Below are 12464 nucleotides of genomic sequence, written 5' to 3'. Positions count from 1 at the left end.
AAAGTAATGGGATCTACAATTTCTTTGATTTTTTTTTAATAAGAGACATGTCTATCCCATTCACATCTAGATGTTTTATTCTTGAGATTGTTTACAATATCAATTATTTCCATACTAGATACGTCATACAAAAGGATTGTGGATGGATTCCTATCAATGTATTGTTCTGCAATGGCTCCCCCTTGTGGAGGCTTGATCTCCCTTGCAGGATCTGGGCCAACATTTACAAAAATTATGCATGTTGGTTATTTCCGTTCCATTTACAGAAAAATGATCAACATAGCCTGGTTTGTTATTTGATTTTCAAATTATTGTGTTTATAATTTTCCATGTTCCTTTAATATCATTTTAATACATTTCTAGTAAGTTATTTATAATAATCTTTCTTACGTTTTTTTATAGTATCTGTTAATTTATTTTTATATATTTTATATTTATCATATTTATATCATGTGTTTCGCAAAGGAAAAGGAACAAGAGATGCAATCTGCCAACTCAGAATCATTGGTGAAAAATCGATAGACCAACAGAAGAAGCTGTATATTTGCTTCATCGATTTCACGAAGGCCTTCGACAGAGTTGAACATACAACATTGATGAGAACAATGGAAGAATTCAAAATACCAGTTTCTGACCGAAGAATAATTGCCAACTTATACTGGAGGCAGAAGGCTAATGTTAGAATAGGAAAGGAGAAATCAAGAGACTTCTCGGTGGAGAAGGGTGTAAGACAAGGATGCATCTTGTCCCCTGTACTCTTAAATATGTACAGTGAATCACTGATGAAAAAAGGTCTGAGAGGAGGGAAAAAAGTAAAACTTGGCGAAGAGAACATCACCAATATAAGATACGCGGATGACACTGCTATAGTCTGTAACTGTCAAGAAGATCTACAGGACATGATGAATAAGCTGAATGTCGAATGCAAAAACTATGGAATGTCACTAAACACAAAGAAAACTAAAGTAATGATCATTGAAAAAACACCAGGAACTGTTTGTAAAATACAGGTGGATGGAGAAAAACTTGAACAAGTGAAGGAGTACATGTACCTTGGAAGCTGGATCAGTGAAGGTGGAAGAGCTAACATGGACATTAAGAGAAGAACCGGAATTGCAAAGGGCGCATTCTGGAACCATAAAGAATTATTGAGAAGAAACATAAGTTGGAAAACGAAGACCAGGATTTTGGAAACGTATGTTATGTCAGTCTTTTCATACGGAGCAGAAGCATGGACGCTGAATGAAGAGGCAAAGAGGATGATAGACTCCTTTGAAATGTGGACACTGAGGAAGATGCTGAAGATAACATGGAAGGATAAGATCAAGAATGAGGAGGTACTGAGAAGAGCGGATATGCAAGGAGGACAGCTGCTGGAGAGGTTGAAAAAGAGAAAGATGGAGTTGTGCGGGCATGTTCTGAGAGGATCCAGCGGGGAGATGTTCAAGAAGGTGGTGATGGGGAAGGTGGATGGAAAGAGAGGAAGTGGAAGACCAAGAAGAGGCTGGGTAGACGATGTCTGTGATTGGAGTGGAGTGAGAGGCGGAGTCACGGAGTTGGAGAGAAGAAGTGGGGACAGAATGGGTTGGAGAGTGATAGGCAACCTTCGGAACGAAGAAGCCACCTAATGATGATGATGTGATGGTTTTTAGAGGGAAGGTAACTCCTCATAGTCTGTGTGTGATGGTTTTTAGAGGAAAGGTAACTCCTCATAGTCTGTCTGATGGTTTTTAGAGGAAAGGTAACTCCTCATAGTCTGTGTTTGATGGTTTTTAGGGCAACATTGGAGGTGAAACTAAATGTTTTTCTCATGGTACATGGTTTGTAGCAGTGGAGGTTATTTCATGACAACTAGTGAGGCAGTGCTTCACTAGTAATATATAGCCAATTTTTTTTTAAATTGTTAACACTTTGATCGCCATGGTTAAATTCATAATTTACCATCCCTAGCCAGCTCTATTTGTCTATGGAGAAGTTCCCCTTCTTTGCAGGGCTATAACTTTTGAAATTCTATTGCTAAATTGACATTATTATGGCCCACAATGTCCTATATCCATTGTTCAGGGTGTAGCAACGTTAAACTTTTTCATTCACATATTCATACTAAAATATGGTCTAAAGTATAAGTATGTTTTTATCGAACTTGATTTATAGCCCCAAATGCATTATATTGATGATCAAATACAGTTTGGTAGCGATCGGTGCCAGATGAAAAATTTCAACTGGAGGTACTTCTAGAAGTTACTACGTATCATCTGATATTGACCGGATGGGCGGGGGGTCGTTTATAATTCCGTGGGCAGCGTTAGATGATTCATCTAGTGTGGGTCATATGATCATCATAGCAGTTTATATCGAACACGGTAATAATACACGCTAAAACTCACCCCAGTCTCCTCGGGCTGTTGGGCGATCAGCGTGGAGTAGACAGTTTTCGATTATGGGATGTTGATCCTGATGAACCATTTCCAGGTTGTATAATACTATATACGTCCAAATAACGTTGTTTATTGAGTTAGGGCGAGCAATTGATTATCCAGTGTGTTGAGATAGAGTCCTGCTAATGATCGCGAGTGCCCGGACGAAATATGGATGAGCACTTCCTGTTTGACGAGTCACTTCCTGTTGGCGATCTGCCGATCGGCCACCAGATGGCACTCTTGAACCGCTAGAGAGTTGAGTGGAGCTCAGCTGTACATCTCAGGTCCCCGGAGGAGAAATATGATTTCGATCACAGATTTTTGAAATATTGATATCAAAGACGAGTTACGGCGTCTTCGGCAGAATGAGCATGGCTAGGAAAGACGTCCAAAGGCGTTTTCGGTGACCATAGTGTTAATATACATATATATTTCTTTATTATTATATATATATATATTTTTTTTTATTAGAAATGTTTTCCTCTGTGAAAAAAACAATGCAAGTGCATTTTTTTTCCTTCAAAAATGTCCAAGTGACAGCTCTGAGCTCTCTGACCTGGCCTGATCCCATAACACATTTGATGGCCAGCTGTCAATCACTCACTGCAAAAAGAGTGCACAGGCTTGGCTTAAGAATATAATTATTAGGGATGGGTACCTTTCACATTTGAACCGATACCGGTACCTGTGAATTGATACCGGTACCCAACGGTACCTTTTTTTGGTACTTTAGTCTCAAGAAATGTAATTTACCTACCTGAGTCGTGAAAAAAAATAATCCAAACTTCAAATAACTACAATTTCTACAGTTTTCGGCTTGCCATTGCTCCGACTGCTTTGTTGTTGAATCAAGTCAAATCCTAGGTAAGCATATATTGTGCGTGTGAACGTTGACATGAAAAGAAAAAAGTAAAAAAAAAAAAGTAATTTTTTTTTTTTTTTTTTGGTATCTCACTTGATTCGATACTCGGTAGTACCGACGTGTTTCGGTTCGGTACCTCAAAAGTACCGAATTCGGTACCCATCCCTAATAATTATCCAATCAAAATAGGGTATTTGAGTTTAAAAAAGGCAGGTAGTGAGGTTTAGCGCACTTGATTGATTGGCGTTCATGCCGTGCCACATTGTGTTGACAAACTTAAGATCCAATCACAGATTGGCGCCAACTAATGAGACGGCGCTGCGGCTGGACCCTATTGTTGACTGTGTGCAATTTGCCTTGAAAGAGACTGACATAGAAAAGGAGAGATTCATTTGCCTAATATAATAATTCATATATATATATATTTTTTTTTATTGGTCTTTTTCCCCCTCCATTTTCCTCCGATTTTCTCCCATCCCAATGTTAGTCGTATGCCAATTCCCAGTCCCTTCCTGGTCGCTGCGCTTTACCCCCCACAGTCAGATCATTTGGGAGAGTGGAGGCTACCACGTGCTTCCTCCGACACACGTCCAGCCAATCACCGCTTCTTTTCACCTGGCAGCGCGGATTCTCATTGAGAGGGCGTAGCGTGTGGGAGGACCACACTATCCCCCTCACGTCCAATCCGCGCTTAGCAGGCGCCCCGACCGAACTGTAGGAGTCGCTGTTTACAACGACCCGGACCCACCCCGCCAACTTCTCCCACCCTCTGATACAGCCAATTGTATCAGTGCAGACGGCCAGCCAAGCTGGTGACAACCCCGGAGCTGTGAGCTGGATTCGAACAGGCGAACCAAGCTCACAGCTCCGGGGCTGGTGACGAACGCAATCTCCGCTCGACCACCTAACCGCCTTAATAATAATTCATATTTTAAGATCTTTATTCAATTGTTGAACTTCATCAACTTATTGTGCACTGCATCGTTTGATGATATATATATATATTTTTTTTTATCTCAGTTGAAGACAGTAGTGTAGTTCACGTGAGCGTGCCGTCTTGGACTCTGTAGTAAGCTAACTTGTTGTAGCTAGCTACTAGCTTAGCAAGCTAGTAGTTTAGTAAGCTCCTATCCTGTCTTTCTCAATTTTTGTTCCCAAAGTCATCGAAACGTTCGCCCAGAGGAAGAACCGCTGTGCTGCCTTCCTCTTCATGTGAGCAGCACACAGCTTTGGTGAGTGAGTGCTACTGCTTTCTGCGGACATTTCGAGACTATCTTAGTTGGCAACTTGGTCCATATATGCGTGACGCAAGGAATTCCCCTCTGCAGTCTGCAAGCATCCAGTTTACGGAGGAGACCAGACTTACGACGGAGGAGACCAGCGCTGATTAAGCATGCAATTATGACTTTTGAAGAGAAAAGGATTATTATTGCAAGAGGACGTCCAACTCCCGAACTTGTTGTTGGACAGCGGCGTTTGACTGCACAGATGCTGCACAGATTAGAATGAAGACATCCGACAGCTTTTATGACAGTCATCGCCGAATTCACAAAGAATGATCGGAGGATGGACTTCATGTATAAATAAGGTAGAAAGTGTGCATATTTTGAGCATTATTTTGTATATTTGTGTATTGCATTGTAAATAGCTGCTGCGATTTGTTGGCCCGCTGTGGCCGTGTGTGTATGTGTGCTGTAGTAATCAATGCTATTGGGTCTGGGCTAAATGACACCAGTGAGTGCAGATGTTGTTTGTAGGCCTGTTTGAAGTGTGAGATGGAGGTTTGCGGTTTGTGTGGAAGAATGATCTTAGTCCATAATTATTTGTGTAAGCCGGTACTGGAATGAGTGCATGTGGGATTGATGTGGTGATACTTCTTGACTTGTAGCCTATTGTGTCTTGGCAGTAAAGCTGTGAGTGTTGGGGAAGTGTTTTTTGTGTAGTTCTGAAAGGTTGTAGCAGGGAAGTGTGAGAGTGCAGTACAGTGGTGAGTCCATGATGGACATTTACCATGCATTTTATAAGCTCTTTTTGCATGAAATTGCAAACAAATTGCATGTAGATTTGTTTGAAACAGTGAGGATGAGAAATGGTCTGATCTTGCTGTAAACAAATTGTTTTTGATTTGCCTTCTTGACTAAGCTATTGTTGTGATGTGTGTAAGTGAGGTGTGTGTCAAGAGTTACTCCAAGGTATTTATTACTAGTGCCTGTTGTCTTTAACTGTAGTGTCTGTGCTGTCTTCATAACCACACTGTGTCTGTACTTCTTTATTACATTTTTTATTTTATTTCTCCCGTCCTCCCCAATTTTTTAACTCACTAGCCACTACTGACACACACATTGGGGGATGTTTTATAAATATAATATAATATAATAATTTGTGCTTCACCAAAAAAATTGGTCAGCAGCCGCCACTGGTTTGTAGGCTATGTGTGAACAGTGACTCACCCCAGTGTGTGTGTTTATATCTTTGGCAGGGAGGGGGAGAAGCCCAAGAACCCCATGGTGGAGCTGTTCTACGGTCGCTTCCTGGCAGTGGGCGTTTTGGAAGGTAAAGACCAGGTGGAACCATGTTAAAAGCTCTGGTCCAGGTTTTTGCTTTGTAGACTATGAACCTTCTGGAACTCTCTTAAACCCAGTATGTGTGTTTGTACTCCAGTGATCACAAACATTTCCGATGTAAACAAACCTTTTAACTCATTGGACGCCACCGCTTAAGTGTGCCTGAGGGCGGTAGAGCACCACCGCTTTAATCAATGGGAGGAGTGGGAGATTTGCGAGTGCTTAAAATATATCTTAAATTATGGCTATCGGTCTAATACACTCGTCGATTATCAGTGAGTTGCTTGCAGTCAACATGTACAAAACGGATATTTTTTTCATCGGTACATTTCCGTTTTATACCGTTTTGAATACGAGTATAGTTTTGGTGATTTCTAGTAATTCCAGAGAAAGACGCGATAATAGCCCTTTAGTGGAATACACAAAACACGTTGTCATTTTCCGGCTGATTATCGAATCTTCCTGAAATAAACGCTAGATCATCATTATTGTCCTTCATCGTGCACGCATGCAATGTTGTTTAAACCGGCGCGCCCCAGCCAGAGGGATTCCAATGATGTGCAATACCATCCGGGAGACGATGGGCGGCGGTATTTGCCCTTTTGCGAGCTCAGACCCATTCCCAATGATAACATCAGGTTGGATGGATGAAAATGAATGGATATCGCTAATAAAAGAAATAACGATTAAAACCAGACTATACTCGGGTCTGGCGTCCAATGAGTTAATCACAGACACAAAATACAGCAAATAGAACTTAAAAAACACACGACCTGTTGTCTTGTCTTGTCTTGACAATTATCAGAATCAAAGCTACATTCACCAGGAGCTTAGATCCTCTTTGAGAACAGAAGTGGGTGAAGGTTAGCATAGCCAGTGATTCACAGGGGGCTCGCACAAGGTCCTTGAAGTGCTTAAAGTGCTTGTTTTTTTTTTACCAAAAGAAGTCGAGGCCTGGAATTCCTTAAATAGATTTTTTTTAACAAGGCGCTTAAAAAGTAATTGAAATTCAAATCAACCATTCGCATTGAAAGTTTTGTTCATCCATGATCAAATTGTTCTGAATCGGGGCGGTCAGGTGGCGTAGCAGAGATTGCGCTCGTCACCAATGCAAGAGGCTGCGGTCTTGACTCCCGGAGTCAGCATTGCCTTGGCTTGGGCTGATCGCTATACTAACTCGTTTTGCTGGGTTAGGGGGAGGGAAGCCGTGGGTGGGAAACTGGCGTTGTGGACAGCGACGCCTACAGGTCAGGTCTGGGCGCTTGCTCAGCGGAGGCAGGACTTGAGGAAGGCAGCATAACCTCCCACGCGTTACACTTCACCAATGAGAGCCCTCGCTGCCAGGTAAGAAGAGAGCCACTGGCTGTCGCCGCACGTGTCGGAGGAAGCGTGCGGATACTTCAGGGTTCCCTTGTACCGACCAGTAGGAGAACATGAGCACAACAACCAGGTAGGGGAGGGGGGGAATTGGCACAACGATTAAATTGGGACGGGGAGAAAACAGAAAAATCGGAGAAAGAGAGATAAAAAAAAGAGTTCTGAATCAAGAAATATACTTATTTTTATTTAATTCAAGTGTAACTAATTGTCAGAAATTGGGTTTAAGCCATAAATATTGGATTTATTTTCTACAAAAAACTGCACATTGTATCCCTTTAAATGCCCTTTTTAAAATGACGTGCTTGGAAAAGTACTTAAAAGTCCTTGAATAAAATGTTCCAATGCCTGTGGGAACCCTGGATTCAGATTCTATTGTCGCATCATTCATACACCATTAACACTTTTGAGTGCCAGCAGGGGGCGCACGATTTAGCGCTTGAGTGCCAGCGCTGTAGTCAATGGGAGGGCAAGCACATTTACGAACGCATAAACTATATCTTAAATTATGGCTATGTGTCTAATACGCCCATCGCTTATCAATGACTTGCTTGCAGTCAACATGTACGAAACGGATTGTTTTTTCATCAGTACATTTCCGTTTTATACCATATTGAAAAACGCTTGTTTTTTTAAAATGTCCAGAAAATTAAAAAGACGCCCTTTAGTGGAATACACAAAAAACTTTGTAATTTTTCGGCCTATTTATGAATCGTTTTCAAATAAACGCTAAATTATCGATAGTATATACTTATGCACGCTAGAGAAGCGGGCTGAAAAATCTATTTATTTCCTGATCAGCACACACACGCACACACATACACATATAGGGGACACGTTGATATATGTGAAAAAAACTCTGATTACCCCAAGACTGGTAAAATAGATTCCTTACCTCAGATCAGATGTTCTCCAAAAAGATTATTCCAATTCCTGATCGCCATTCCAAATATCGATCGTTTATTGATCCAACGCTGGGTGCTCGAAACACATATTCCACGCTGTTCTGAGGGACCACGATGACTGCAATCGGCTCGGGTTACATGCTTGACAAGTAAAATGTGGATTCCGGATTTTCTTTTCCCCATGCATTTTCATTGTCTATTCCAAAGGGTGCATTACCATCCGGCAGACGATAGGGGGCGGTATTTTCCCTGTTCGAGCTCAAAGCCAGTCCCAATGGTAACGGGAGGCTAGATTGATGAAAAATTAATGGAAATAATAAAAAAAATAACGATTAAATAACGAGATTTCTCGTCATTGGCACTCAACGTATGGCATGAACTAACGAGTTTCTCGTGGCTGGCACTCAAAGTGTTAACAGTGTAGAGGAGTGACGTTCTTTTGAATGTTTAGGTTACATGTTTTGTACAAAGGCTTTCACAAACCAGGGAATCATCAGCATGACATTCAGATGAAATCATGACCGCTAACTGATTTCAATTAGCATGACACTAACATCTTTCTATTTCTGTTTGGATGTTGTCAACGGGATATTGCAGCGAGCAAACGTATTTAATGTTTGCTGATAAGACCATGGTTCGTTTTGAAGTTTGGCTCCTACTCATTCAGTTTGGCAACTAGCTAACTCGCTAGGACACTAGACAATTCCTCATCACTTTTCACATTACCGGTAAGTATACAGTGAGATAGCACTTTTGTCTGTGTATCACGTCCTTACAAGTCAAGTCAAGTCAAGAGTTTTATTTGTCACTGCATACAAGGCATACAGGGAAATGCGGGTGGTCATGCCCGCAGCGATTGTGCAATAATACAAGTAATAAGAATAAGACATAACGGGTATAATGTACATAAAGTAAAAAAAATGCATGGTAAAAGACATGCTAAGGTCCTGCGATAGTGCAATACAGTGTTAAGCTACGGATGAGGCACTGGGTCTTATGTACACTACTATATAATACTATACAATATACAGTTATACTATATATCCTTATGCTATCTTGCTATATCCATCTATTACTAAGAACCACTCGCATTATTTTTTTTATTTTTTAAAGTGACCTTTTCATTGTGTAAAGTGACCGTGTGTGTTCATGCTAAAGTGACTGTTAGTGTGTGAGCGTATACATTAAGGCTGAGCCCGAACGTTCGAACGTTCATTCGTTATGTTAACATTCTAATTCTAAATCAAAATTCAAATGTTAAATTTTTTATAATTATTATTATTATTATTATTATTATTTTTTATGTGTCTATTCATTCTGTTTGAACCAATGTGGTTTTTCTTCACAGTTGCAGATAAAGATTAGGCTACACTAATATTATAGTATTAAAAAAAAAATGTATTCTTAAAAGAAAGTTGATTTAATAAAAAAAGAGACTAATTTAATTAGATGAATCACTTTATTCAAATTGAGGATTTAGTTTGAGGATATATTAAAAAAAAAATATATATATATATATATATTGAAACTTTGAATTTTATTTTTATTTTTTTATTTGAACCCTTTCTCTGCCACGCTTATATCCATCCTTGTAGCCAGTCTGCCAGCTCTATTTGTCTATGGAGATGTTCACCTACTTTGCAGGGCTATAACTTTTTAAATTGTATTGCTAAATTGACATTACTATGGCCCATTCAACATCGATTATCTATCGTTCAGGATGTAGGAACGTTATACTTTTTCATTCATAGATTCATACGAAAAAACCGTCTAGAATATAAATATGTTTTTATCGTTTTCTGCAGTAATTCCTAGAACGTGAGTTATAGGCATAAACGCATATATAGATTATCAACTGCCGTTTGTTGCCGATACACGCTATATTAAAAATGTCAACTGTACTGATCCTAAACGTTATGACTCATCATGCGCGGATGAACGGGGGGGGGGGTCGTTTATAATTCCGCGATCGTCAGTAAATGCTTTATGTAGTATGGGTGATATATTGATCAGAGCAGAGTGCATTAATAATAATTAAACAATCGCGCTGAAAGTAGCGTTACTGTCCTCTTACCGTTCGCAGATGAGACTGGAGGAAAAAGATCCCACTTATTTGACGGCGATCTACTAGATCCATTTCCGGTTTGTATTGTGAAATAAACGCCCAAATCATATCGATTATTGAGTTATGGCAGCGATCCATATACACGGATGTGTGTCTAGAGTCCCGCAACAATATGTGCCTGCCGGACGCATTTCCCAGATGCACGGAGATCGACTCGATCCATTTCCGGTTGTAACTCGCCCGATCATCCACCAGGCGGCGGTATTGAAGTGTTGCACTGTTGTGCAGGCTCCCACTGTATCAGACCAGGCTCGGTGAGGGTATTATAAATACAATGGCGAAAAAATTAAATATGATCTCAATAACGTTGTACGCCGTGGAATGGCAGAATTCGCATGACCTTGAAACACGTCGTAAGCAGTTTCCGGCGGTGGATGTGTTGAGGCCTGCTGGAGAGGATTTTTTTTGGTACCGGGATTATGGTGGACACTTTGAAGCAGGCGGGTACCAGCCAGGGATAGATTGAATATGCTGGTGAACTCTGGGGCTAGCTGGTTAGCACAGGACTTAAGTATACGTCCTGTTATCCCATCTGGGCCAGCTGCTTTTCTGGTGTTCACCCTCATTAATGCTCTTCTCACACGGTGTTCCGTCAAAGAGAGAGTGCTCCCCCCACCCCCCCCCCCCCCCCCCCCGGATGCCCCCCCCCCCCCCTCCACGACGGCCGGCGCGTCAGTGACGTCGTTAGCCGGTGAGCTAGTGTCGCCACTGTTTGCACTGAACCGCGCGTAAAAGGAGTTGAGTTGATCCGCGAGAGAGGCGTCGGCACTCCCGATTGAGGGGGCGCTGACTTTGTAGTCAGTTATCGCCCGTAGTCCTCGCCATAAACCTCTTGTGTCGTTCTGGGCCATTTGTGCCTCCATCTTGCCAGCGTATGTCCTCTTAGCAAGCTTTACGGCCTTGCGCAGAGTATAGACTGTAGCCTCATATGTACTCATCCATATTTCCTGATGCTCTGCCCAGGTTATAAGCAGTGGTGGTGCGAGCATTCAGGGCCACTCGGATAGATTTGTCAACCCACGGTTTCTGGTTCGGGAAAACTCGAACCGCGCTGCCTGGCTGGTTGTTGGCTAACTAATGTAGCTACTCGTCCCGGGAGATAACGGCGCTGCCTGGCTGGTTGTTGGCTAACTAATGTAGCTACTCATCCCGGGAGATAACTGCGCTGCCTGGCGGTTGTTGGCTAACTAATGTAGCTACTCGTCCCGGGAGATAACGGCGCTGCCTGGCTGGTTGCTGGCTAACTAATGTAGCTACTCGTCCCGGGAGATAACGGCGCTGCCTGGCTGGTTGCTGGCTAACTAACGCTAACCAGCCAGGCAGCGCCGTTATCTCCCGGGACGAGTAGCTACATTAGTTAGCCAGCAACCAGCCAGGCAGTGCCGTTATCTCCCGGGACGAGTAGCCACATTAGTTAGCCAGCAACCAGCCAGGCAGCGCCGTTATCTCCCGGGACGAGTAGCCACGTTAGTTAGCCAGCAACCAGTCAAGCTAACGTTAGCTGGCTCCAGCAGCTTGTCGATGTCGTCGGGAGCATTTAGCCTGCTGGCTACCTAGCTCCACTTCAACCAGCGTTGGGCTCTCCAGCAGCTTGTCGATGTGCTGGTAGCATCAGCAAGCTAACGTTAGCTGGCTCCAGCAGCTTGTCGATGTGCTGGTAGCATCAGCAAGCTAACGTTAGCTGGCTCCAGCAGCTTGTCGATGTGCTGGTAGCATCGGCAAGCTAACGTTGGAGCTCCCAGCGCTGGTTGAAGTGGAGCTAGGTAGCCAGCAGGCTAAATGATCCCAACGCTGAACTGCCTGCATCTGTCTGTCGAAGACCGAGGGAACCGCATCGGGCTTCAGCTGATTAGTGGTCTTCTGGACAAACCTCCCACCCCAACAACATAATACGAGGCAATGAAGTGTTCGCTGGAGATCTTCATTCCCTGTCCAACAGGCTGATTGCGTCACCTGAGTGCAGCCAGCCAACGTGCAAACAACACTGTTTTTTTCACTGGTAGTTTGTGGAAATGAACCAACTTTCCTCTCTTTTTTTTCTTCTTTTTTTTAAACTTAATTTTTTTTTTGCGTTTATCGCTTTTCTGGTCAAGCATGACCGACAGTTGTAGGGTGAAACGGGAGAGAGAGCAGGGGAAGACATTCGGCAAATGACGGCGAGTCCGGGAATCGAACTCGGAGTCAACCAGATCCGTGACGCAGCACGGTATT

General features: G+C 42.5%; 1 protein-coding gene across 3 annotated transcripts in view; it reads left to right on the top strand.

Moving 5' to 3' along the window:
• The window catches only part of usp25 (ubiquitin specific peptidase 25), a 189758-nt gene that overhangs the window by 55555 nt on the left and 121739 nt on the right, over nt 1–12464 (top strand). For all 3 annotated transcript variants that reach the window (XM_084320122.1, XM_084320123.1, XM_084320121.1), the window contains exon 9: nt 5762–5835. In XM_084320122.1, coding sequence (XP_084176248.1) covers nt 5762–5835 — 74 coding nt within the window. The remainder of the gene's footprint in view (nt 1–5761; nt 5836–12464) is intronic.

Source organism: Notolepis coatsorum (genome assembly GCF_963971535.1).
Source record: "Notolepis coatsorum genome assembly, chromosome: 8".
In the NCBI taxonomy this organism is placed as follows: Eukaryota; Metazoa; Chordata; class Actinopteri; order Aulopiformes; family Paralepididae; genus Notolepis; species Notolepis coatsorum.
The sequence above is the reverse complement of the archived record's forward strand: the minus strand, read 5'-3'. Positions and strand labels throughout refer to the sequence as shown.